This window comes from Vulpes vulpes, chromosome 15 (assembly GCF_048418805.1).
Source record: "Vulpes vulpes isolate BD-2025 chromosome 15, VulVul3, whole genome shotgun sequence".
NCBI lineage: Eukaryota > Metazoa > Chordata > Mammalia > Carnivora > Canidae > Vulpes > Vulpes vulpes.
The window spans coordinates 83,702,909-83,729,793 of record NC_132794.1 but is presented as its reverse complement, the minus strand read 5'-3'; the positions used below and the strand labels follow the sequence as shown (position 1 = coordinate 83,729,793).

Here is a 26,885-nt window from a genome sequence, read left to right as displayed (position 1 = left end):
GGAATTCTAAGGCAGGTCTGTTTGACCCTAAAGCCCACACCTGTTTTCTAGAGCCCTTTGTTTCATGTCAATTATGTCTGGTGGATGAACAAATGGGTGGAATGAATTAGAAAAGTATACTTCCAAAGTATTTTGGAACTAGAAAGACATTTCCCTGAAGAAATATTGCAAATACTGTTGGGTTGTCAGCCTGCTGAGAAAAATCTATTTAACCCCTAATGCAAAAAAAAAAAAAAAAAAAAAAAAAAAAAATAACCCCCAATGCAGCTGAACTAAATCAGCTTCTCAGTGTAATCTGTAACAGTGGAATCTCTCTCAGGAGAAAGCAATATGTAGAAGACACTTCCCTTCCTTCCCATCTGAACAAGAATTTCTTCTCCCTTTTCCTCCAATGCCCTGGTCAATTTCACAGTCGTAAAGGCAAGAGAGACACCTATGTCACAGTGGCCAAGGCACAGGCTACATTGGAGATGCCTACATGAGTTCCCTTGGGAGAAGGAAAAAACCAAAACCAAACAAACTTCATAGAAAACTGGAGGAACAAGCTTGTTTCACAAATACTTTTGGTGAGATAAGTGAGAACAGGAACTTTGGGAAGAGGCAGTCTGGGAGGGAAGGGAATCCCTACTAGAAGCCGGCTTTATGGCTGCACTTTGAGAGCAATGTCCCTGACTAGGAAAGTTCATCATATGTCCTCTACAACTCTGCATAGTACACACCATAATAGCTTTCACTGAGGGCCTGCGCCTGTTTTGTTTCCCAACTAATAACATAAGCAGTTATACCATACACTTCTTTTTCCTATTTCTAAAAGCACCCCAGATACAATAACTGATTGATAACCTTATTATTTACATATTATATTTTAACACCAAAGAAGTCCTACATTTAGACTGGGCTAAAATAGATTTTGCCACATTTACCATGAAGACATTTTGTATCTACCAAGTGAACTTTAAAAAGTCAGAAAGCAATGAGATTTTTCAAAGAGTCCATCACTTACTGAAACTAAATCTAAAGGCGTTTGTCCTTCCTGATTTTTAAGAGTAGGGTCAGCTCCATGGGCCAGCAATAAAGCACAAAGCTGTGTTCGTCCCTTTTGGGCTGCTTCATGCAAAGGTGTAAAAGCCCACTTGTCCGTGGCATTGACACATGCATTATACTTTATTAGTAAAGCTGCTACATCTACATGCTGTAAAAGAAAATATTCCTGTTATAGTCTGAAATATTACCACATTTTAGTTCCCAAGAAGAAACTTACTATATACCTTTTTTTTCCCATATTTTCAAACCTGTTCTGGAAATGAAAAACTGTGTTGCTCCCAAACATAATTTATGGGTAGCTGATTAAAAATTACAGATGTTTTAGTAACTTGAGAATTTAAGAATTCTATACCGGATGGGAACCAAATAAATGAATACAACTTAAATAACTTCTCATTTATTCAAGTTTTATAACTGCTAAACATCGATTTACAAATCAGCAACCTTTCTTAGTTATTCCAATTATACGACTGAAGCTGGCCAATATTGATTATAACATTTTAGGGTCATTATAAACTCAGGAACCACGCATCTGAAACTCTACAGACTTCTAGGAGTCCTAGTGGGTTTCCTTCCTGGCATCAAGAAATAAACAAAACTATCTTACTGAAAATAAAGAGATGATAAAGAAGGTAATACAATGAATGACAAATGTGCTGCATGTCACACAGCTAGCTTACAACAAAATCAGAATTGAGACCTGGACACTAATCTCTTTAGTCCTCATATTTACTCCTCTAAAAAATGAAAAAGTCAAGCTAAATGCCCCCCCCCCTTTAAGATTTTATTTATTCATTCATGAGAGACACAGAGAAAGGCAGAGACACAGGCAGAGGGACAAGCAGGCTCCATACAGGGAGCCTGATGTGGGACTCGATCCCAGGTCTCCAGGATCACGCCCTGGGCTGAAGCTAAACCGCTGAGCCACCTGGGCTGCCCGCTAAATGCCCTTTGAATTGCAATACTGATTTGCACTTTGAAAATTTCAGAGATTTTAAAGGTAATAGGAAAGAACTTACCCCATAAGATGCTGCATTATGTAAAGGAATAAGTCCTCCTTTGTCTTGGGCATTCACATCAGCTCCATGTTGTAACAAATATTCTGCAACTTCTAAATTATTATAACCAGCTAATTTAGAAAAGAAGTAAAATTACTTCCACTTAATATAAAAATAATTACATCTATGTATCTGTATATATCTATATAAGAAACACAGACATTCTTTAAAAAAATAAAGAGATTTTATAGAAATCTGATATTCCCCACTGGACTATTAAGATTTTATTTTATGGAAAAAATTGCCTACTGGTCTCAAAGTGGAAGGTTTCAGTGATGACACTCATTTATTCCAGAAACTCTCAAAAGTTGTAGACTGATTTGCTGTAACTTTCCTTTTAAAATCTTCTACCAAAGTCTTTGCCTTTATGATTGTTATATGCAACTTCCTGAACTCAGGTACGTGGTCTCAAGGGCCACAAGTAGAAGGCATTCAACCATATAAAAGCCAAGTTAGGAACAAAAGTGGCTGGCAGAGTAGGAGACAGCACATCAGCATGTGTCTCAGGACCCCATTTTCCAAGAAGGCTGCAAAGACACGCTTTTTGTAGACAGAGATCTTAGGAATATACATCTCTGCAAGTCTAGAAGCAAAATCTAGAAATCAGCTAAAATCAGCTAAAGTCATGAAGTAAAACTTAGTATTTTATTAGTATGCCATAATCTCTTAGTTGTCATCTTGGGAAAGGTCAGCTATCTTAGTAACAGTCATATGGTAAAGTATGTTTTATTTGACACATAATCATAGATTGAGAGCAAATCTGGAACTTAACTTTGCCAACATAAATCAGCTATCATTTAAAACTTTAAAACAGTTAAAAAATATTTTTCACATTTATTTTTCTTGTAGTTTTTTATTCTTTCACTGAAGGATTTAAAGCCAAAAAATTTAAATAAGATCAAAGAGGGAAAAACAAAACCAAAGAACTACCATAAGGTAAGTGTTACAATGAATCCAAAACTCCTTCCAGGTCTCAAGGTTTAATACTGCACAAGCAGGTAGAAATGTTTTGTATATAAAAGCTATTTACCACTTACAAAGATAACATGGGTTTATTTTTATTTTTTAAAAGAATTTTTATTTATTTGAGAGAGAGAGAGAGTAAGAGCGAGAGTGTGCATGGAGGGGGGGAGGGGGAAAGGAAGGAGGGGAGGAGCAGAGGGAGAGGGAGAAGCAGGCTCCACACTGACCAGTGAGTCCAATGTGAGCTTGATCCTAGGACCCTGAGACCATGACCTAGGTTGAAGGCAGACACTAAAACCAAGTGAGCCACCCAGGTGCCCAACAGCATGGGTTTAAATAGTAATTATCAAATGTTTTCTAGGTAAGCTACCATAAAGATATAGAAAAGCTTATATAAATAACTATACACAGCATAATTCAAATATACACAGATCACATTCTGTCTTGCATGGACAAGAAACTCCTGACTGCCAGTGTAAGTATAAAAGCCTTTTCGCACCATGTTGGCATTTGTGGTTATCACTTCCAAGAGGCTCTAAAAGACATATAGAGTAAGTCTTTTCCATGGAAAGTGGGGTCTCAACTTACAGGGGGTGCAAATTTAAAGGGAAAAATCACATAGAACCCAAATTATCTTTTAAATACTAGGAACACACTCAATTATTCACACTATGAGACAAATAAAATGAGAGAGAAAACAAGGGTAAACACTTCTATCTCCCATACTACACAAAGTGGCAGAAACATTTCCATTACTTTTTTTCTCTATTTTTTCTTTTTTAAATTATATGTACTTAGATAAATCTTATATATGTCAAATTATGCCTACAATGTAACACCACTGAAGTATCAGCTGAAAGCTCAGTGATTTGAATGCATTTTCAATGCAGCTAAAGAAGCTGAAATGAAATGTTGTACACCTGTACTAGAAACAAAGGTGCACTGTGTCAATTTCACGACTGAAACTTAAAAAAATGTATTGAAGCTTTGTCAGTACCTTAGAATATGACTATATTTGGAGATAAGGTCTTTAAAGAGATAGTTAAGTTAAAATGAGGCAGCTAGGGAAGGCCTTAATCCAATCTGATGTCCTTTTTATAAAAGGAGATTAGGACATACAGTGAGAGACACCAGGCAAGTGCAGAGAAAAGGCCACGTGAGGAACAGTGAAAAGGTGGCCATCTATAGCTGAGGAGAGAGGCATCAGGAGGAACCAATGCTGCCAATGCCTTGATCTCCAGAACTGTGAGAAAAGAAAATTTCTGTAGTTTAATTCACTCACAGTCTCTGGTACTTTGTTATGGCAGGCCTAATGAATTAATGTAAAAACTTTGGCAAGAGGTTTAGTAACTCTTGAAAATCTTAAGATTTTTTTTCTGCATGTGCTTAACAGCTATCATCAGAATGGAAAGCTTTAGCTTCCCATGAAGAAGGCTGGCTCAAACAGACTGATTTTTCAAGTTTCTGTAGCCCAAACTCACTCACCAAAGAGGATTTAAAACTATGGTGATTGGAATAGAACTTAAACTTCATTCACTTACCTGCTAAATGTAAAGGGGTTGAATGTCGGCCTTGGGTATCACGACAATTTACATTATCAGGAGAAGACAGCTTCTTTACTCTGGCTAAACAACCCTTCTTGGCAGCGTCTAACAAAGCTGCATCTCCCCTAAGTAGATCTTGGATATCTGTATCTCCATCTTTAACAAGATCCAAAGGAGTATTTCCATCCCTGTTTTTCTTTGTAGGGTCTGCACCATGCTGGGCATGTGAAAAACAAAGAGGAACTGGCTTAAGTTCGCCCTTAGTCTAAATGAGAAAATAGTCCATGAAACTATAGCAAAAATCCTATTTTATACAGAAACACTCTACCTTAAAGGTTAACATGGTTGTTATGTTTAATTTAGTACACAGAAAATTATAATAAAAAGAATACAGAGGCAGTTAAATATTATTGGCCTTTTATAATTGTAATTAATTATTATTGCTATTTTTTTTTAATAGGCTCCACAACCCGGCATGGAACTTGAACTTAGGACCCTGCGATCAAGAGTTGCATCTAAAAAAAAAAAAAAAGAGTTGCATCTCTACCAGCCAGGAGCCCCTATAATGTAATTTAGTAAAAATTTTAAACTATATCCAAAATAAGGCAGTATTTCACAAATGATTTACTCTCATGTATGTTATTTGTAGTTTTCCCCAACACTGAAATAAAATATATATTTAACATATCTCTTATTAAGTAATCACTATACCTAATATGGGGCTTGAATTTACAATCCTGAGATCAAGAGTCACATCTTCTATTGACAAAGCCAGTCAAGTGCCCTAATTTTTGTTTTTACTGTAAAATATCTACACTAGTACCTGTATTATACCAGAACTATCACAATTTTGCTAGTGCCAAATAAATCTGGCTTATAAATTAATTACATAATCCATAATCCATGAGGTTAAAGAACTATATAGGAAAAATTAGGATAATAATTAGAGACTGTTACTTGATGATAACTGACAACACAATAATAAATCTGTGTGGTAAACATTCTCACAGATTAAGATATAATATTCATGACATTTATTCTGAAATCTAAGAGAATTAGCTTCACTTCATACTCCTTTACTAGCTTAAGTTTCTATTGAAAGTTATTAGAAATGTAAACATCTATGTATAGGTCCACAATAAGTACTTAAATATACCTGGAGCAGGAGTTTGCAAATTTCATATTTTCCTTTTGCTGCAGCTTCATGTAAAGGTGTAAATTTCCATAAATCAGCCACATTAACTACTGCTCCATGCTTAACAAGAAGTTCTGCAACTTCATAATGTCCATAAGAACAAGCATTGTGCAAAGGTACAAGGCCTCTGAAATGAAAAACTACATAAGCAATGCAATGCAAAGATGTTTAATTTACATAATTGCATACAGCTGATAAATTTCTTGAACTGCACAGGGGACTACACTGCTTATATTTTGTAGAACCTAAATTTATCAAAAGCAGAAATGGAATTATTTTTAGAGGGTATGGGGAGGAAATTTTAAAAGTATTTTAAATTGTAGAGAATATAACAAACACCTATAGACTTTATCCAGAATTGAGAATTGTGTCTGTGTGTGTGTATTTTAAAGTTATTTTATTATTTATTTATTTATTTATTTATTTATTTATTTATTTGCACACAAGAGTGGGGCAAAGGGGAGGGAGACAATCTCAAGTAGACTCCATGCAGGGCTTGATCCCATGACCCCAAGATCATGACCTGAGCTGAAACCAAGAGTCAGATGCTTAAGCAACTAAGCCACCCAGGCACCCCCAAAATTGTATATTTTTAAAGAAAAAGAATTTTAAGATAAACTGGAAGAATTCAAATATCCTCAATACAAATGGAAAAATTTATCATATTAAAAAATCAATCTCCTTAGTCACTGTAAGATTATAAAACATTATGCAGATAAGTCTTTATATAAATGCTAACCATCATGAAATATTAACTGAAATTAAGAAGCTACATTTAAGCCAGTGGAGGGTAACAGACATCTCTGAAAAAGAGCGAAAACCATCATAAAAATATTTTAAAAAATGTTTTCAGATTTTCCTAAAAAAGTCAGATAAAAGAGGCCGTGACAATTGTTGATACTTGCCCTTTATCTTTAGCATGCACGTCAGCTCCATGTTGCAGCAGATACTCCACCACAGATACCCTATTATAGCCAGCTGCAAAATGGAGTGGTGTAGACTGACGCCCTTCAATGTCTCTGCAGTTGACACTCTGAACAGTACACAGTTTCTGCAGGATGGAACACAGTATACACATGATGCTACATATTCTGATTTTTTTAAAAAATATTTTTTATTTATTAGAGATACAGAGAGAGAGAAGCAGGCTCCATGCTGGGAGCCTGATGTGGGACTCGATCCTGGGTCTCCAGGATCACACCCTGGGCTGAAGGCGGCGCTAAACCGCTAAGCCACCAGGGCTGCCCATATTCTGATTTCTTTAGTAGAAATTCATTTAGTAGAAATTTCAAATGTTTGATTTAATTTCTTATCTCATTAAATCAGTATTCTCAGAAACTATTCTTATTTCACCTTGTCATTTATTGGGAATCCCTCTGGTCCTCTCATCTATGCCTGTATCATCTTTTGCTAAAGCTTGTGGATAAATTTTATCATTATCATTACTATTTACATAAAGGTAATCTAAAGTACCAATTATCAGCAATCCTAACTTCCATTTTGTGGAGGTACACTAGAATCACAGGAGCACCGGCATCACCTGGGGTTTGTTAAAAACGCAGAATCTCAGACCCCCACTCCTGAGTCAGAATCTGTATTTTAACAAGACACAGATGATCTATAAGCATATTAAAGTTTAAGAAGTTCTGCTCTAAACCAGTGGTTCTCAAATTTTCATGTGCCCTGGGTCCTACCTCCAGATTTTCTAATGCAGTGGTGGGGCCTGAGCACTTGCATTTCCTTTTTTTTCTTTTTTTGGGAGAACTTGCATTTCTAAGAATTTCTAGGTGATGCTTCTAGTTAAGGGACTACATTTATGATCCTTGGGAAAATTAGGAAAATAGTCAAATACTTTTTTGTATTCTTTGGTTTAGATGAGGAAGTCTAGCTGAGAAAAGCTTTAAGAATAACACTTTTATTCATGCTTGTATGAAAAGTACAAATGTTTGGGGGAAGAAAAGCAACACAAATTATGGTGCTCAAAAAAAGTTAAAAGACTATGAATTCTAGTAAAAACTCTTACTTTTTAGTATTCTATCCTATCTCCTAGGGATAATCTAAGCCTAACAAATCAAAGGAAGGAGCTATCTCTGGGTTTAGCCTCAAGGGGTTTAATTACAGGACTGATAAAGCTTTTTAATGCTCCCCAACCAAATGGCTGTTTCACTTGAGACAGTATTTCAGGGTCCCATTTGAGACATATTTCATGGCTTTAAAGCTGGACTCTAGGAATGAGTTATTTTTAATACACATGCCAGGTGCTGCTACATTGGGTAGTTTTCACCAGCTACTTTATTCTCTGTTTTTGTTTAGTTTTGTGTACTCTGAGACAAGTTTTTTAAAAAATATTTATTTATTTATTTATTCATGAGAGACAGAGAGAGAGAGAGAGAGAGAGAGAGAGACAGAGACAGAGACAGAGACACAGGCAGAGGGAGAAGCAGGCCCCACCCAGGGAGCCTGACTTGGGACTCGATCCCGGGTTTCCAGGATCAGGCCCTGGGCTGAAGGTGGCGCCAAACTGCTGAGCCACCTGGGCTGCCCAGAGACAAGTTTTTTAATGCTTAGTAAGAAGTATCTAGTCTGATGATCACATAATTAAATATTTATTGGGTAACACACAGATGTTATTGTCCCAATAATTCACACCAAGCCCCCTGTGTACAGATGGATTTTTTTTTTTTTTTTAATTCATGATAGACAGAGAGAGAGAGACAGACAGAGAGAGAGAGGCACAGAGACACAGGCAGAGGGAGAAGCAGGATCCACGCTTGGAGCCCGACGCGGGACTCAATCCCGGGACTCCAGGATCGCGCCCTGGGCCAAAGGCAGGTGCCAAACTGCTGAGCCACCCAGGGATCCCCCGGATGGATTTTTAAATCAATTTCCAGAAATCTCCTTATTTAAAATGACAATGAGTAAGTTTCCACAGAGCTCAAGTTCAGATGAGACCAACATATTTTGTTCTCAGAAAATCTAAAATTGACTTTGTGTGGTGGGTCTGTTCAGGATTGAGACACCAAATAGAAACACAATGAAACTGCTTCATGTAGCTACTTCCAACACAATATCAATAAATTTATATTTTTATAAAACTTACTACATGTCATCGTTCCCTCAAAGAGGACTAGCATTGTTTTTGAAAAGTCTAGGGGCAAGAATGGGAGGGGTGGGGGAATATAACAAAGCTTTTTCTCCCTGCTAGCTTTGGGAATAAAAATAATATTATCGTCAATTTTTTTTTTCTTTCTAAAGTGGGGAAAAACTCCCAAACCCATTGCATTACTGAAGAATTATTTCATTCCTAAAACATGCTGAATTAATTTTAATCTATATTAGATGAAAAGTAGTCTTGTTCTTTCAAAGTGTTAGGCTTCTGAGTTATTTACTGGGATATACAACTGGAGTTTTGTTAAAGAACTATCTGGTATAGGCATTAAGACATTACATATGACTCTATGGCAAAAAGTAAAGCAAAATCTGAGGAAGGGTTATTCTATGGAGGCCAACCACAGGAGATGGGCCATATAAGAAATGAAGTTGGCTAAATGAACTGAAGATTATCAGGTAACAGTGGCTCTGAAAAGTGGCATCACAGTGGTAGAGGGTAAAGAAATGAAACCAGAAGAATGACATTGACAAAGTGGCACACTGTTTAGTTCTGTTTCCCCTTCCTGCTGTATGTGTCATATGCAAACAATGGGCAATAGTTTGATATCTTATTCTTTCAAAGGGACAAATGAACAGGTTCTTTAAACAAAATTTCCATAAACATGCACTTTACTTAAATTTGTGATTTTGAGGTATTTACTGAGATGCATGTGAAACTAAAAAGTTTCTTTCACCGAACAATGATTCTTACTTGCAAAGAACTAGATGATCATTATTTACCTTTTAAAACAAGGCACAAAATATAAGTAGGTTCTTCATTACAACAGTACAGATTCATTAAACACGGAAAATAAAAACCCAAAGTTAAGGGAAGCATAAGATTGTATCTTACTTTTACAGTTTCTACATCGCCAGCCTTTGCAGCTTCCAGCAACTGTCTGTCTGCCTCTGAATTACCTAATGGGATACCCTCTAAAAAGAGAGAAGGAAAGAGTGATTAACTCCTATTGAGAAGGCAGGACCAAGCTTTAAGAGAGGCATCTTACCTCAAAGTAAAGTTCTTTTATAGTTTGGTAGATTATAGAGTAAATCTCCATGGTAGTAAAGAAAACCAGAGGACTTTGTTAAAAATTTTTGTGAGACAAAAAAAAATTTGAGGTGGAGGGAACATTTTATACACACACACATATTCATATAAATAGGCAAAATGTATATAAATGTGAATAAATATGTTTTAAACAATATAATGGTATACAAAATAGATGAAAGATGGCATGTTCTACAACCAAGGCCACAGGATAGTGGTAAGGCTTTAGATTAGGAAAATAAAGGTCAGAGACCTAACCATGGTTCTGCCCTTAACTAGTTATCTAAAGTGGGGGGGAAGGGGCCTCAGATTTTTTTTTTTTCAGTTCTAAAGAGAAAAAAGATGGACTAGAAGATAACTAAAATAATTTTCCAGTCTGAAATTCTATTTTATAGATCATTTAAATTATCACAGGAAAGGAAGAAAACATGTACTTTTGTATCTTAGAACAAAATAATCTCTAATGGGTTAAAGATTTAGGGCTAAAAAAAAATCATACCTTAAAAATACTAAAAAGAAAATATAAGTGAGTATTTTTATACTTGGAGTAAAACATCTTAGAGTAGGACATTGAGGGCAGAAGCAATATTAATTTGGAAAAAAATGTCAGGCAGTAACATTATAACATTAAACAAAGTTATAAGGCAAATAAAAAGTGGAAAAAATATTACAACATATATATTAAAAAATGCAAATTAAAGTGAGATCCTGGGTTTTTCTTTTCTTTTTCATCCATTAGTGGGCAAGGAGGAAATGGGGGAGCTACACTGACAATATTTCTGTATATTGCATTAAAAAAAAATCATCTATTACTTCTGAAGTTCATACACACACTCACCCAACCAAAAGGTTAGGAATCATAATACCTAGTGCTGACAAACAGGTCTCATCATATGCTGTTAGCAGGAGTATAAAGTAGTACTTTAACCACCTTTCTAGAAGATGACTTAACAATTACATGTTATCTTTTGACCTGGAAATTCTACTTTGACAATCTACTTTATAAAGGTAAGACACAGCACTGAGCACAAAACTAGTAAGACTGTAAATGTCCATCACCAGGCAACTGATTAGGACTGGTGTTAAACCCCCAAATTGACACTGAAACAAATATGCAGTATATGAGGAACTAAAGGGAATCCTGAGTCTTGTAGTTACTTCAGTTTTAGCCATTTCCAGAAGGTTTTATCAGCCTGCCTTCACCTATTCAGTGTTTTTCTCAAAAGGTGGTTTCCAGATCACAGGCATAAGGAACATCAAAGGTATTAAAGATACAAGAGGGGATGCCTGGGTGGCTCAGTGGTTGAGCTTCTGCCTTCAGCTCAGGGCGTGATCGTGGAGTCCCGGGACTGAGTCCCACATTGGGCTCCCTGCATGGAGTTTGCTTCTTCCTCTGCCTATGCCTCTGCCCCCCCGCCCACCCCCCTCTCTCTGTCTCTCATGAATAAATAAAATCTTAAAAAAAAAAAAAGATACAAGAGGCTTGATTTGTTGTATTTTTTCTCATTTGAACTTTGAGACATCAGAGTCATTTTAAAATTTACTGGGCCAAGTTTCTAGGGTAAAATGTATAACCTACACAAAATGTATAGATATTTGATCTAAATATTTAAAAACATAATGAATACCCACATATTCAATAGTTAAATGTTTTAATAAGTGAAATAGTTGGTTACCGTTTACAAATTCTATATGTGTTACATATAAAGGACCTAAAAAAAGAGTAAAGAGGGAGGGCCAGTCTTTAGAGTATTATTTATCATCATGGATGCTCAACTGAGAGACATCTATCTTTTTATGTTTTCCTGTCTTTAAAAAAATAGGAACTACTATACCTTTTTATTTTTTTAAGATTTTATTTATTTATTCATGACACAGAGAAGGGAGAGACATAGGCAGAGGGAGAAGCAGGCCCCATGCGGGGAGTCCGAAGTGGGACTCATTCAGGGACCATGCCCTGAGCCAAAGGCAGATGCTCAACCCCTGAGCCACCCAGGCATCCCAAGCAACTATTATATCTTACTCCTAAACACTCTCTAGGTAAAAACTTAAGAGCCACTTATTTACTTGGAGACATAAGGCAGAAAATGCTATTGGAACAAAATCACAATTAAGATTTAATGATATTTGGAATACCAGTGTAACGAGTTAAGAAATAACGGCCAAGTATTCTACATTTTCTTTTTACTACCAACTTCTATATAATATACAAAAAAATTTATTTTTAACGTTTTATTTAGGTAATCTCTAAAACCAAAGTGGGTCTCAAATTCATGACCCTGAGATCAAGAGTTGCATGCTTTACTGGCTGAGGCAGCTACGCACCCCTCTGTGAGAAAATTTATAGCCTCATTTTAAAAAGTTGATTTCATGAGAGCATTTAATACCTTGAAGAAGTTGCTGCACGTTTTCATTTCCCATCTGTAAGGCAGTAAAGCCCTGAAGGGATATGATGCTAGGATCACACCCATAGCTCAGGAGTAGGCGGCAGGTCTGCAGATGACCACAATGTGCAGCTCTGTGCAGAGAAGTCTGACCGAGATTATCCAGAGCATTAACCTTAACAATGCAGAAAAAGCTAAAATTAGCATCCAGTCATGTATTTAACATTTGCTACCAATTTAAAAATCCCAATTATTCTCTCTTAAAGCCTATTATCCAGTGCCAAAACAAAATGCTGGATAATATGCTTTATGAGAGAATAATTGGGATTTCACCAGTTTATGAAGGCTGTTATCAGAAAAGACCCTTTTTGGGTTAAAAGTAGGAAATGTTGAATAACAGCTGTATTTGGCATTAAAGTATTAGTGTCTTTACTGCATTTAGAGGTAGACATTGCCTAAAAAAGTCTAATCCACATATTTTTATGAATCTTTGAGGTCCAGAAATGTGGAGACTAACCCCAAGATAGACAACAGTAACAAAGCCAGAGACTAAATAACATTACATCACTTATTCCTACTGGCTCAATCTTCTACCTTTTTTATCATGTAAAATATAATCTGTATAGATAAATACATTATGGTATGTTCACACAACAGAAAGTACTTCTAAGTAATAAAAAGGAACAAATAATTGGTACATGGATGAATCTCCAAAATATATGAAGGAAAAAGCCTTACACAAGAGTATGCATTGTATGATTCCACAGGCATGAAAGCCTAGAAAAGGCAAATCTAATCTCCATAGGAAAGAAATAAAATTGTTGTTGCATCCAGGGGTGGAGATCACCCTGGATGGGGGTCCTGCCTCTGCCATGAAATAATGTTCTATACTTGGGAGGGTTTTGGTTACACAGGTGTATACATTAGTCAAAATTCAGCAAATGTACATTCAAGATTTGCATAATTCATTGCATGTAAGTTTTACACCCTCAAAAAACCTGTAAATAAAAACTGACCTCTAGATGATGCCTACATGGAAATATTTAAGGAGAAGTGTATAGCAATTTGAAAATTACTTTGAAATGTGTAATATGTATATATACGTTTATGGGTAAAGGGAGAAATTGATTGGTATGTAATCAGACAATATAGAAAAATGTTAATTCCCCCATCTCCTTTCCGTCTGCACCCTTCCCACCACAGAAATAATTTTTTAAAACATAAGTGAGAAATTAAGTTTCTCAGTAATCAATGCTGTTGCCACTAGTGTGACCTGAGACACAACCCAATTCATATTCATGGGACTGGAGAATATCTGAACAGGAATACAGTAAGAAGACTTTCTCAATGAATCCAATACTGGATTATAAACAGCTAGTCTCTATGCTAATAGAACTTGAAAACTGATTTAAAATGCTCAGGACAATTAACCTATTTATTCGCATACCAAAACTCACTGAAATGTGAAATACATTCACATGAAAACTTTATTTGGATACCACTTATATTAAGATCAGGGTGACAAACTTGTCGTGGTTTGCCTGGGACTTCCCTAGTTTTAGTATTGACAATCCTGTGTTTCTGGAAATCCCTCAGATCCTGGACAAATCTGGATGGTTGGCTTGACGAGTCAGGACTGTTTCACTGAGTTTTACAACTCAAATTTAATATGCATCCAGATATTTTAGTAATGTACCACATGTATAAAAAAAGCAGTCAATGAAAAGTTATAGAACAGAGAGACAAGATATGCCAAGCAGTAAGCAGAATAAACTTTATTTTATTCAGTAATTTACAATAGGAAAGATGAGATTACACATTATCAAGAATTCCCCCAAATCAAAGAGAAATTAGGACACTGAGAGGAAACACAAACAAGAAGCTGCAGAAAGGATTCAAAGTGGTTCCTTGAGTGGAACCCAAGGAAGAACAAATCAGAAAACTATTCTGCAAAGCACATTTAGGGAAGAGCCTGGGGGTCACCCAAGGGCTAAGGGTCTCTATTCCTTTCTTTACCCTTCATTTAGAGCAGCTCCATTGTTACATAATGAATTTCTATGAAAGATGTTGTTTGGAAGAGGCAAGGATCCATAACTAAAAACTGAAAACCGTTGAATTAGGTGACTGTCATCTCTTCCAATCTGGGCTGTCATGTGTATCTTTTACTGAATAGTATTCTTAAAAGTTCCTGGGTAGGAAATGATGATTTCTAGCCTGATGAAAATATAATTATTCCAAGAATAAAATGCTTTGTACACAAATGCCAACTAAAGAACACGGACTTCCCAACATGGGTAACTGTTTTCAGTCAAATTATTTAAATAATTTATTTCCTTCTGTTCCAAGTCCTTTGACTTAGTCAAAGAAATAACAGAGTGTAAAAGAAAGACTGTGCTGGGGTAAACAAGAGTTCTTATGGTAGCCAAGGAACAGAAGATACGATTGAGAGAAGACTGAAGATGACTGGTCATAATCAGTATGTCTCTAGCTGAGGATATTCTGAAGAATATTCTGCTAGAAAAAGACCTTAAGGATAATTTGACCAGTGGAGTGTGGGTAAAAGGAATGGAGAAGGAAGGATATATAGGGAGTATGTATTTTTGAATAAATCGAGTGTGGGTAAAAGGAATGGAGAAGGAAGGATATATAGGGAATATGTATTTTTGAATAAATCCTTAGGCTTTTTAGCAAAAAAATCAGATACAGAAAAGTATCTGCTAGACTATTTTAAAATACAGATTAAGAGGAAAATTAATACTTATGAGAGAGTAAAGAGTTTAGGAAGCCAGGAGTTTCATCTGCTAAACAAAAAATAACTCATTTGATTACCAAAGATTTACCACAAAGGAAGTATACCTTTGCTTCATGTTTCACCACTACTTCGACAACGTCATTATGAGCTTTCTCAGATGCCACGTGTAGAGGAGTCAAGAATCTTAAAAAGAAAAAGTCAGCCAGACAATGAATGTATTTAAAAAAAAAATCATTAATTTTTAATTACTAAAAGTAGACTTACTCTTTAGTCTTTTCATTGATGTTTGCTCCTTTTCTTAGCAGCAGCTCACATATTTGCTTTCTTTTGGGGTATGGAGATGCAGCAGCACAATGCTAGATAATTTAAATTGCAGCATTAATCAAGGACTATACATAACTGATTTTTACTTAACATTTGTGTTTCCAATCAAGAACAACTAAGAAGTTATTTAACTTCTTTGTTTTATTTTTGACCTAACTTTGGTTCTCAAAGTTGGATAGAATGAACAATAATTACCAAATTCTGGCAGGGCCCACAAATCCTATTTATCAGATGATATGTTACTAAATAGTCTGATCAAGTTTTATAGTTGCCCTACATCTTTGAAAAAGCCACTGCTGATGGAATGAAAATTTAATGTCACCAATACTCCTTTCAAAGCTATTCCCACACAGCATGGTATCTATGTTATTTTTAAAAGTCTAATTAATAAAACACCCCAAAGATTGGAGTTCCCTTACATGAAGTAATGAGACATTCAACAGGTCTGGATGCTGCCTGCTAACAGCACAGATCAAATAAGCTGACAAGATTAGTATTTACTTCTTTCTCAACCAGTTGGTCAAACAGAGTAAGGAGGTTGGATTACTTGTCAAAAATCAACGGAAGATGATACACTCTAAGTTAAAGGCTGTAGCATCTATATCCATGATATATCAAAGAGAAAAGAAACAGAAGGTAGGGATTTGCTGGTTATAAACCTAGTATGTATCTCACGGTCCTGTCCCAAATCTTTGTATCCCTAATTTCAAGGATGATATTCATTCACTATAGGTGATTAATAAATGTCTGGATGCATGAAATGACTAGATCAATGTAAAAATATTAAGTTAAATTGAAGCTTGAGAATCCATGGAATCAAAGTTCTGGATAATTGCTAACTTGTGTTCTATACATCTAAATACACAGTACGTATGAAATTTGTTCTTATTTTAACTTGTTAATTATAAAGCTTATCTGATCTTCATGACTTTGCTTCAGATTCGTTCTTTGTTGTGGCTGCTGTCATCAAAATCATTCCTTTGCCCTCAATAAAACCATTTCTAACTGGTAAACATAGCTACTGTGGTATGTTGTGAGTAATCATCCAGGACATCTACCAAGATAGCACACAGAATAGAAATAGTTTATTTTCAAGAATTCTTGAGCACATCCATTTCAAAACTGCACTCCTACTCCTCTGCCCCATTTGGGGCAGAGCCTATAATCTCTGAAAACCTGGAAGTCACTGCCCCTGCACCACAACTATCCACTGATACTTAACTCTTAGTATGTTTTAAGGTTAATAACAAAAATAAATTGTTTTAATAGCAGAATATTTAGGGGGAAATAATATGTAGCTTTTCAGACCAAAAAATTTTCCTGTCTTTCTAAATTTCCCTGCATCATCCTGCTAATGTTAAGATTTTAAAATTGCACTAGTATTAGTCTGCAGCTTTGCTCTTTTTTTACTTGGATATTTTTTACAACTTAAGCAAAAAAGCCTAATATATTTTTATAGATAAGATTCTATATAACCTTCACATAGTTTACATCCTGGCATAAGGAAGAAAATTAACCAATAACCAATAAAATTAATTATCTACAAAATATTAGGTAAGTAAGACTGTGTGTTAAATTTGCCCTGAAACACATTTGTTTACACAGGGTCCTATTCCCTCACTCAAAGCACACTGTGGAATTCATACAGCAGGACTGATTTTGTTCCTTTTAAATTGGTCTTTGGGGCACCTGGGTGGCTCACTTGGTTAAGCACCTACCTTTGGCTCAGGTCATGATCCCGGTGTCCTGGGGATCAACAGGTCAGCTCTGCCTTGGGCTCTCTGCTCAGTGGGGAGCCTGCTTCTCCTTTTCCCTCTGCCCCTCCCCATGCTCACATACTTTCCTCTCTCTCACATAAATAAAAATCTTTAAGAAAAAATTGCTATTTCTAAGGTAGTCTCTGCTTTCCCATTTTCTATCCCTTTATCCCTACTCACACTCTTCTGCCTTTCCACACACTGTCCTATTTTCATCTACCTTGTTACAGTTCCACAGACGTTTTATTACCTCTATGAGATAAGTAGCCTCTATTCACAGACACTTTATTCACATAGTATACAGGGAATATATACAGACCTCAGACCTAATTTTGAAAAAAATTATAATACTAGAAGGAAAACCAAGTGGTTTTCTTATGGATGGCAGAATTATTTTCTTTTTCATTACTTTCAGCAGGTTCAAATTTTTCAACCACAAGCATTTATAATTTTTATTACAAGCATTGTTTAATTTTTATAACAAGATAAATAAGTGATATATACTATTACAATAATGAAAAAGCTACATATAACATATGTCAGTATATTTATAAAGTTTTTTCCTGGAAGGATACTCAAATGAATAATAGCATTGCCTTTTGGGGGGGGTGTGAGGTTGTCTATTTTTCCATACTATTTGAAATTTTTTCTTTATATACGTCCAAGAATTAAAAAACAAAACAGATTTTTAAAACAATTCTAATACTAGAAGTAGGACATTATGTTATTCTGTATCATCAAAAGAAGTAGCACGTTATGATTAGTTCAACATGTTTTTGGTTATTGCATCTTAAAAACTTTAATCTGAAACATTACCAATGCTGTTTCATGTGTCTGAGGATGCTTAAAATTCACCATTTCCAAAGAGAGATGTTTTTTGATTCGTGTTACATCAGCTTCCCGTGCAGCCTGCAGCAATGAGTGGCCTTTAAACTCATCTAGAGGAAGAAAAAAAGCACGTAAATCTGCATGAGAATTATCAAACTGATGAGACCTACCTAGAAGACACTTAGTAAAATTTTTCTTGAAATTATTTTCAAAATTATCTACCAAAATAGTCAGATAGAAGTTCTAAAGATACTCTCCAAATACAACCCCCCAAAAGGGAGACAGTGCTATACCAGTTTCCCACAGATATGATATTAATTCATCCTTAAATGTATACACAGATTTAGCACATGGCCAGCTCAGGGTCTACAGGAATCTGGAGTACTGCAATATATTACCAGACCAGAGAGTTCTAAGAATTTTCCAAAGCAGAGAACTTATCTCAGTAAAGAAATAAAACAAAGAGTGATTACGGTCCATACACTAACATCATCGTGGTAGCAGATGATTTTGCTCACACATCAGAGAACTGGTGATTAAAAAACTGAGTATGTCCAAGAGCCATTTACTGATGAACAAATGCAAGAGTATTTTCTTAGCATTCCTCTTTTATTCATCAGATCTGTGAAACCACCCATTATCCTTTATTGTTCCAGAATAATACGAATTTAATACAAGTTTCCTATTTATGTAAAACAATACCCTATCTGAATTAGGCATCTGTTTCTCACTACATTTACTTCAGTTACAGACAGAAAACCATAGAACTACCAGATTCTGAAGAATATTAGATAGTAAAGATCTGGGGACCACGGATGCCTGGGTGGCTCAGTGGCTGAGCATCTGCCTTATGCTCAGGTCCTGACCTGGGGTCCTGGGATCAAGTTCCCTATCAGGCTCCTCGCAGGGAGCCTGCTTCCTCCTCCACCTATGTCTCTGCCTTCCTCTCTGTGTCTCTCATAAATAAGTAAATAAAGTCTTAAAAAAAAAAAAAAAGATTGGGGACCATGTTTATTAGACAGCAATCCTACAAATAACTTTAACTTCTTGGCGGACTAATAAGAAACACAAAAGATAGGAACAAAACCCAAATTCATTCTTTTCAAAAGCATACTATCTCATTTCATTGACTTGAAAAATGAAATACATATATATTTTTCATAGCTCTTAAAAGCAGAATGAGTAGAAACCTCCGGATGACTAGATATGCCAGTATGAACAAAAGATACCCACAGATAAGGAAAATTTTCTATTAATTTAAAAACTTCTAAAAACAAATAACAACAAATTTTTAGTTTGTTGGTATCTTAATATCCTAGTTGAACATTCATCATTTTATACTCACATGCTAATCTTTCTTTTAACTGCGGTGTGGGAGCCAAGTCTATAGCACTTTTATTATGACAATTTAGCAGTGTTGGATCTGCACCGTAACTCAGGAGAAGAGAACACACTTCAACTCTGTTCTTTGAAGCTGCTTCATGAAGGGGAGTGAATTGCCACAAGTCCATTGCATTTACACAGGCACCATGCTGAGGGTTTGAGGGGGAAGGTAAAGCATACATTTAGTGTTCAAGTTTTAAGAGAATTTTGGAAGTAGTACTGTGTAATTTAACTTCATGCAAGCTTAAACGGGTTATATTCTTAAAGTTCACTTTTTAAACCTATTATTTCAGAAATACATTTTTTTTTACTCCTGGAAAACCAGTAGCTGGTTGCTAGGCTGATGCTCAAGGGCCTTACTTAACTCTCTTATTGTTGAAAACAGTTAAGAATGAAGCTTTAGATTACTTGCATCTTTTCCAATTTCTACTTTTTTCCTTTTTTTGAGGTATAATTTACATATGGTAAAACAGAGTTTTTAAGTGAATAGTTTGAGGAGTTTTGACGAATACATATATATCCATGATACCACCACCCAATTCAAAATACAGGACACTTTCATTACCTAAGAATGTTCCCCCATGCTCCTTTTATAGATAATTCATGCCCCATTCTTTTTTTTTTTTTTTTAAAGATTTATTTATTTATTTATGATAGACATAGAGAGAGAGAGAGAGAGGCAGAGACACAGGAGGCGGGAGAAGCAGGCTCCATGCCGGGAGCCTGATATGGGACTCGATCCCGGGGCCTCCAGGATCACGCCCAGGCCAAAGGCAGGCGCTAAACCGCTGAGCCACCCAGGGATCCCCCTCATGCTCTCATTCTGTTAGCACTATATGTTAGATTTATATGTGCTTAAACTTCATAAAAATAGAATACAGTATGTACCTTTTGTGTCTACCTTCCTTCACACACAATGTTTCTGAGATTCATTCATGTTGTTGTATCAATAATTTCTATTGCTGAGTAGCATTCCATTGTATGGATATACCATAATTTACTTATCCATTACCCTGTTGATGGGCATTTAGACTATTTCTAGTTTTGACTATTTTAAATAAGCTATTATGAACATTCATCTAAAAGTCTCTTTATGGACACATGCTATGTCTCTAGGAATGGAATTGCTGGATGATATGGTAGATACAGGTTTACTTTTATTAGAAACTGCCAAATAGTCTTCTAAAGTGGCTGTATTATTTTTGTACTGCCATCTGTGTTCTCCCATCCTTGTTAATACTTGATACTGTTAATCCTTAATTTCAGCCATTTCCAAGTATTAGTGTTGGGTTGCCCACAGAAATCATTCTAGCTCAAGCTCTCATCTCTCACAATTCCTTCCCACAGCATTCCTGCAGAAGGCAAATGAACTACTCAGTAGTTCCAATGATGGGAAACTAATTCTCAACTAACATGACTTTTCATAATTACTAGACAACTCGTCTTATTTTCTTCTATATTAAATTAAATGTGTATTTTAAACTTTGATCTACTGGTCTTCTTTCGAGCAAAAGAGATCAATATTCTTTGCAATATTTGAAAACAATGGTTATGTTTTTCTTTTTGGGTTTAAACACCTTCAGCTCCTTCACTCATCTTTCTTATCAGATGGTTTCTAGACTTCTTTTTACCCTAGTGGCTCTTGGCTCAATATACTTCAGTTTAAAAAGTTCATTAAAGAAATTCTTAAGAGCCTAGAACAACAACAGAGTCTCTGTGGTCTAAGAAAAATGCATTGTATCTACTGTTCCATTTGCTTTTGACACTATACTTCGCAACTATTGGCAGAAAATTGTTTGGCTTCTTAAGCAATCACATCACAATTTCTATAGTGCCCAGGTCATGAAAAGCAGTAAATGAATGTTTGCTGTTAAATGCCAGCTTCTGCTAGTGCCAACTGACTCAGTATTGCTTACACCTTCTGCCTGTATTCCCTGTCTCTATCTACTTGCCTAATCCAGACTCTCCTGAGTCTGTCTGCTCTGGTAACTGCACCATCACATCAGCTCACCTCCTTTATACATGTGACCTCTAGTCAGCCCATCATTCTTATTTACTGAGCATCAGGTCTTAGGAAAACACCATTCAGTTGTCTGTAGGTCTCAATGCTATCTATCTGTTTCACTTTTATCCACAATAATATTCCAAATGTCCTGTTGAAGTCAAGATTCAGTCTTACAATAAGAAAAGCATTACTGCTACAAACGTATAATGTTGCAGCCACCTTATACATTTAAAAAGGCTTAAGGGCTACTCAGAGTATCTATAATTATTAAAGTTGTTTTTGTGGGAAAATATCTTGTAGCACATACAGAAAAGAAAGCATGAAGGCATTGAAAATAAATATCCTTCCCATGATGGCTGCTGCTAGAATGAGAAAACTATTAAAAGGGGCAGAATGGTGCAGAGTTAAGAGAATCCTAAAGAATGTGGTCAAATATACGTGTAGAGACTGGGGGACAAAAGGAAATAGGTGTGGGTAACATCCTTGTATTCACCCACTCCAAAAGAATCTTCTATTTTCATCCAACAGGGAGCAGAATACATTTCAGTTCTGGGAAGCTGCTCGTTAAACAAGAGCCTCCTGGCATGTTGGAAGATGTGCAGCTTTCCAAATGAGCCTGCTGCAATCCAAAGTATAACTGGGAAAATCCTGCAAATGTAACCGGTGGTTTTAGTAATATATGAATCACTAAAAATTGCTTTCTGATATTTTCAAGGATTCTGAAACTTCACTATTAGCCACAAATTACAGAATTACTTAAGATGCTATTCCAAGATGACAGTGCTATTTTATATTTAAAATCTTAAGGTATCTCAAAAATCTCTAAGCAAATGTTGACCTATCAATCATCTACTTCTTATAATGATTATACATATTCCTTCTATATCCACCAAGCACTAAACACACATAGTAAACAGGTATATGATGTACTTGAAGTGATTTTATACAAGTCTAAGAAAAACATAAGATAACTAACCTTGACCAGAAGTTCAGTTACTTCATAATGACCGTAAGAGCAGGCATTGTGTAAGGGCACCAGATCACTACAATATGAGAGGAGGGTGAAAAGAAGCCTGTGTTATTACAGATTCCCTAGACTTAGTTCACTTAATTTTAGTTAACTTAAGTTTACACTTAGATTTAAATAGCTAACTGCTTTTGTGATCTTCTAATAGAAATGCACAGAATTTAACATTTAAATACACAGAATGTAACATCTGAACACTAAGCTCTAACAATTCTAATTCCCAAGTCTCTTCCAAATTCATCTTTTTCTTCTCCATGGCTATCACCACTGCCTTTATTATTTCTTTCTGTACTACCCAAACAGCCCCTATTTCAATTTCTCCTCCAAACTGTAACCAGTGTAACCAGATTTTTCTAAAAGGAAATCTCATGTAGCTACTCTTTTTTTTTTTTTCTTAGAGGGGGAGAGAGAGACGTAGAGACATGGCAGGGGGCAGAGAAAGAATCTTAACCAGGCTCCACGCCCAGTGTGGAGCTTGGTGCAGGGCCTGATCCCATGATTCTGAGACTGTGACCTGAGCTGAAATCAAGAGTCAGATGCTTAACTGACTGAGCCACCCACGTGCCACTGATGTAGTGACTCCTTTGTTTAATGCCCTTCATTGGCTCTTCCTTGCTTTTGAAAGCTGGTACCAACTGCTTAGCCTGGCATGCAATGGTCTGACTCTCTGGAGCCTACCCTTTCATTAATGGTGTATGCTCAACTACATGCAGTTCCCTCCATGCCTCTGGTCATACTATTCCCTTGGTGTAAGAACAGATTTCCCTCCCTTCTGGCTTACTTCTACAATCTTTTCCAAAATCAGAGCTCAAACACTGGCTCTTGTTTGAAACTTTTTTCCAGAATCTGTAGGGAAAATTACTTAATAAACTAAACCCAATTCCAATTTCATGATGGCAATGAAAAAAGAATCTTCTTTATAGGAAGGTACAATGGAACCTTAAAATCCTGACATGTATCTTTATGCTCCTCTTCCTTGGGGGATCACTTACTAATTACCACAGACACTGCCATGATGGCCTCTGGTGAGTAATGGACACTCATGGTTTAGTCTTTATTTTTATTTTTATTTTTTTTAATTTTTATTTATTTATGATAGTCAAAGAGAGAGAGAGAGAGAGAGAGGCAGAGACACAGGCAGAGGGAGAAGCAGGCTCCATGCACCGGGAGCCCGACGTGGGATTCGATCCTGGGTCTCCAGGATCGCGCCCTGGGCCAAAGGCAGGCGCCAAACCGCTGCGCCACCCAGGGATCCCCAGGTTTAGTCTTTAATTCTACCCACCCTCTCCTTCAAGGCTCATGGCTTTCTTCATTTTTTTTTTTTTTTTTTAAGATTTATTTGTTTTAGAGAGAGAGAGAGCAAGCACAAACAGACTCCTCAGTGAGTGTGGAGCTCAACTTGGGGCTCAATCTCACAGCCCCAAGATCACGACCTGAGCCAAAATTAAGAGTTAGATGCCCAACCAACTCAGCCACCCAGGTGCTCCTCACCATTTTCCATTGTATGATTTCCTTCCTGAGTGCCAATTTCATTCCCAATTATCTACTAGCTACCTCTACTTGAGTTACCCTCATCATCTCATAAAACCAAGAGTTCTGAAAGTGAACTCAATGTTTATTTTCAAAATAATTTTCCTCCTGGATTTTAGTAGGTGTATCACTGAGTCTCTCATTCAGCTTCAGAATTTGAAATGTACTTATCTTTTTTTATTCCTTTCTCTCTCCTCACAGCCAGTCAACAAATCTTACCCATTTTTACACTATAATATCTCTTGCCACTGTGTCTTCATTTCCATTCCTCTGCAACATTATTATAGATCCTTATTTTTTTTTTTTTAATTTTTTTTTTTTTTAATTTTTATTTATTTATGATAGTCACAGAGAGATAGAGAGAGGCAGAGACACAGGCAGAGGGAGAAGCAGGCTCCATGCACCGGGAGCCCGACGTGGGATTCGATCCCGGGTCTCCAGGATCGCGCCCTGGGCCAAAGGCAGGCGCCAAACCGCTACGCCACCCAGGGATCCCACTATAGATCCTTATTATGCCTGAACTGCTACAATGATTATTCTTACTGCTCTTGGACCTCTGGGCTCTCTCTTCAAACTACCTTACACATTGCTGCCAGACTGTGTCCCCTAAAACTCTTTTAGAAAAAATCTTTCCCCTTGCTTAAGATCCTTCACGGCGGGATCCCTAGGTGGCTCAGTGGTTTAGCACCTGCCCTCGGCCCAGGGCGTGATCCTGGAGTCCTGGGGTCGAGTCCTGCATCCGGCTTCCTGCACGGAGCCTGCTTCTTCCTCTGCCTGTGTCTCTGCCCCCTTTCTCTCTATGTCTATTTATGAATAAATAAATAAAATCTTTAAAAAAAAAAGATCCTTCAATGGCTATCATGGCTCACAATCTGAAATCCTTAGACTAGAATACCAAGTCCTTTATTTATTTTTTTTTTTTAATTTTTATTTATTTATGATAGTCACAGAGAGAGAGAGAGAGAGGCAGAGACACAGGCGGAGGGAGAAGCAGGCTCCATGCACCGGGAGCCCGATGTGGGATTCGATCCCGGGTCTCCAGGATCGCGCCCTGGGCCAAAGGCAGGCGCAAAACCGCTGCGCCACCCAGGGATCCCACCAAGTCCTTTAAAACCTGGTTCTTACTACTTCTCCAGCCCTAGCCTTCATTTCTCCCCTGTGTAAATTATCTGCTTCAGCCACAATGGTCTAGTCATTGTTTCTTTCTTTCTTTTTTAAAAGATTTTTATTTATTTATTCATGGAGACACAAAGAGGCAGAGACCTAGGCAGAGGGAGAAGCAGGCCCCCAGGGGCCCCAATGCGGGACTTGATCCCAGGACCCCAGGATCATGACCTGAGCCAAAGGCTGACATTCAACCACTGAGGCACCCATGTGCCCCTAGTCATTGTTTCTTAAATATGCTATAATATCTGGTTTATTTATTTTTTTAAAAGATTTCATTTATTTATTCATGAGAGATACACACACACAGAGGCAGAGACACAGACATAGGGAGAAGCAGGCTCCATGCAGGGAGCCCAATGTGGGACTTGATCCCAGGTCTCCAGGACCACACCCTGGGCCAAGGGCAGATGCTCAACTGCTGAGCCACCGGGCGTCCCTAATATCTGCCTTAGAACACCATCCCCACACAAATTCTCTTGCTCAATGATGTTTCCTAAACTCTCTGCTTTCTTGAACTGAGTCCAGGTCAAGAATCACCTACTCCTGAAGGATTTTCCATCCAGTACAGCCACCACTGAGACTTCCCTCCCGGGAATTCCTATGGTACTATCCCTACCATCACCTCACAACTTAGTAGAGAACTTATATTGTTAGGTATCTTTTCATGCTCCTTAAAGTGTAGTGTAAGCCCTATTGAGTGGTAGCTTTAAGGTTTTATAATTCCCTGTGTCCTCAGAGCAATCTGCTTATTGTAATGTTTATGCTGTTTAGCAAAAAGATTTTCAAAAGATTACAGAGATTATTATAAAGATGGTAACATTTAAGAAATCCTCGTTTTTTCAAATGCTTACTTACCCTTTATCTTTAGCATGGACATCAGCTCCATGTTGCAGTAACAGCTGTACAATTTTTACTCTGTTGTATCCTGCTGCCAAATGCAATGGAGTTGACTGAAATATTAATCAGACAAATTAATGAAATTACAATAGCTAAAAAATGTGTGTAAAGGTAAAAATCCAAATATAATCCAAAAGTATTATATTTGGACTTTATGAAGTTTCATAAAGCTTCATAACTTTGTAACTTCAATAGTTATCAAGTTAGTTTTACAAAATCTAACATATATACCGAAGGCATAGCATAAAAGTTTATAAGTTCATTAACAGTAAGCAAACGTTTATTACCAATAAAGTTTTACTAAGTTTAAGAATTCAAATTACTGCTTAAAAGAAAGTATCAGCATTCTCATCAAATGTTTCAATTTTTAGTAAGACAAACGCATTTTCCTATTACCAGGAAGATGTACACAAACTTAGTTGCAAAAGGAATTACCTTTCTACCATCACTTGCATGGCAGTTGACATTTAATGGTGTCAGTAGAGCCATCATTTTTTCTTCATTGCCATTCCTAGCACACAAAAAAATGTATTAGCAATTTGTATTCTTCATTGGATCCTATCTGGAGACATATATGTGATCATCAAACAAAAATTCATTCTCTTTTAAAGTCCGATTATTAAAAAAAAATTAATGGTGAAGTTATTCAAAATACATATTTATAACACCAGTACATACCGGGCACTTTCCAAAAGTTCATCTTTCTTATATTCACCTGTGAATTAGGGGGATAAAAATTAATCATAAAAGTAGTAACAGTTTTATGCATAAAGATCCCCATGAACTATATTTAAAGTAGATAAATTTGGAAATACAATTTCCAATAAAT

The 26,885-nt window shown here is 36.5% G+C and overlaps 1 protein-coding gene across 1 annotated transcript in view; it reads right to left on the bottom strand.

The window, feature by feature from the left end:
- The window catches only part of TNKS2 (tankyrase 2), a 68,896-nt gene that overhangs the window by 21,287 nt on the left and 20,724 nt on the right, over positions 1–26,885 (bottom strand). Inside the window, exons 4-18 of the mRNA XM_025990639.2 lie at positions 26,735–26,771; positions 26,492–26,567; positions 26,015–26,109; positions 22,412–22,478; positions 19,393–19,579; positions 18,036–18,157; positions 15,403–15,494; positions 15,243–15,321; positions 12,390–12,561; positions 9,808–9,887; positions 6,710–6,855; positions 5,766–5,931; positions 4,607–4,826; positions 2,064–2,173; positions 1,004–1,192 (exon numbers count right to left, since the gene is read on the bottom strand). Of these exons, the coding sequence (XP_025846424.1) occupies positions 1,004–1,192; positions 2,064–2,173; positions 4,607–4,826; positions 5,766–5,931; positions 6,710–6,855; positions 9,808–9,887; positions 12,390–12,561; positions 15,243–15,321; positions 15,403–15,494; positions 18,036–18,157; positions 19,393–19,579; positions 22,412–22,478; positions 26,015–26,109; positions 26,492–26,567; positions 26,735–26,771 (1,838 nt within the window). The remainder of the gene's footprint in view (positions 1–1,003; positions 1,193–2,063; positions 2,174–4,606; positions 4,827–5,765; positions 5,932–6,709; positions 6,856–9,807; positions 9,888–12,389; positions 12,562–15,242; positions 15,322–15,402; positions 15,495–18,035; positions 18,158–19,392; positions 19,580–22,411; positions 22,479–26,014; positions 26,110–26,491; positions 26,568–26,734; positions 26,772–26,885) is intronic.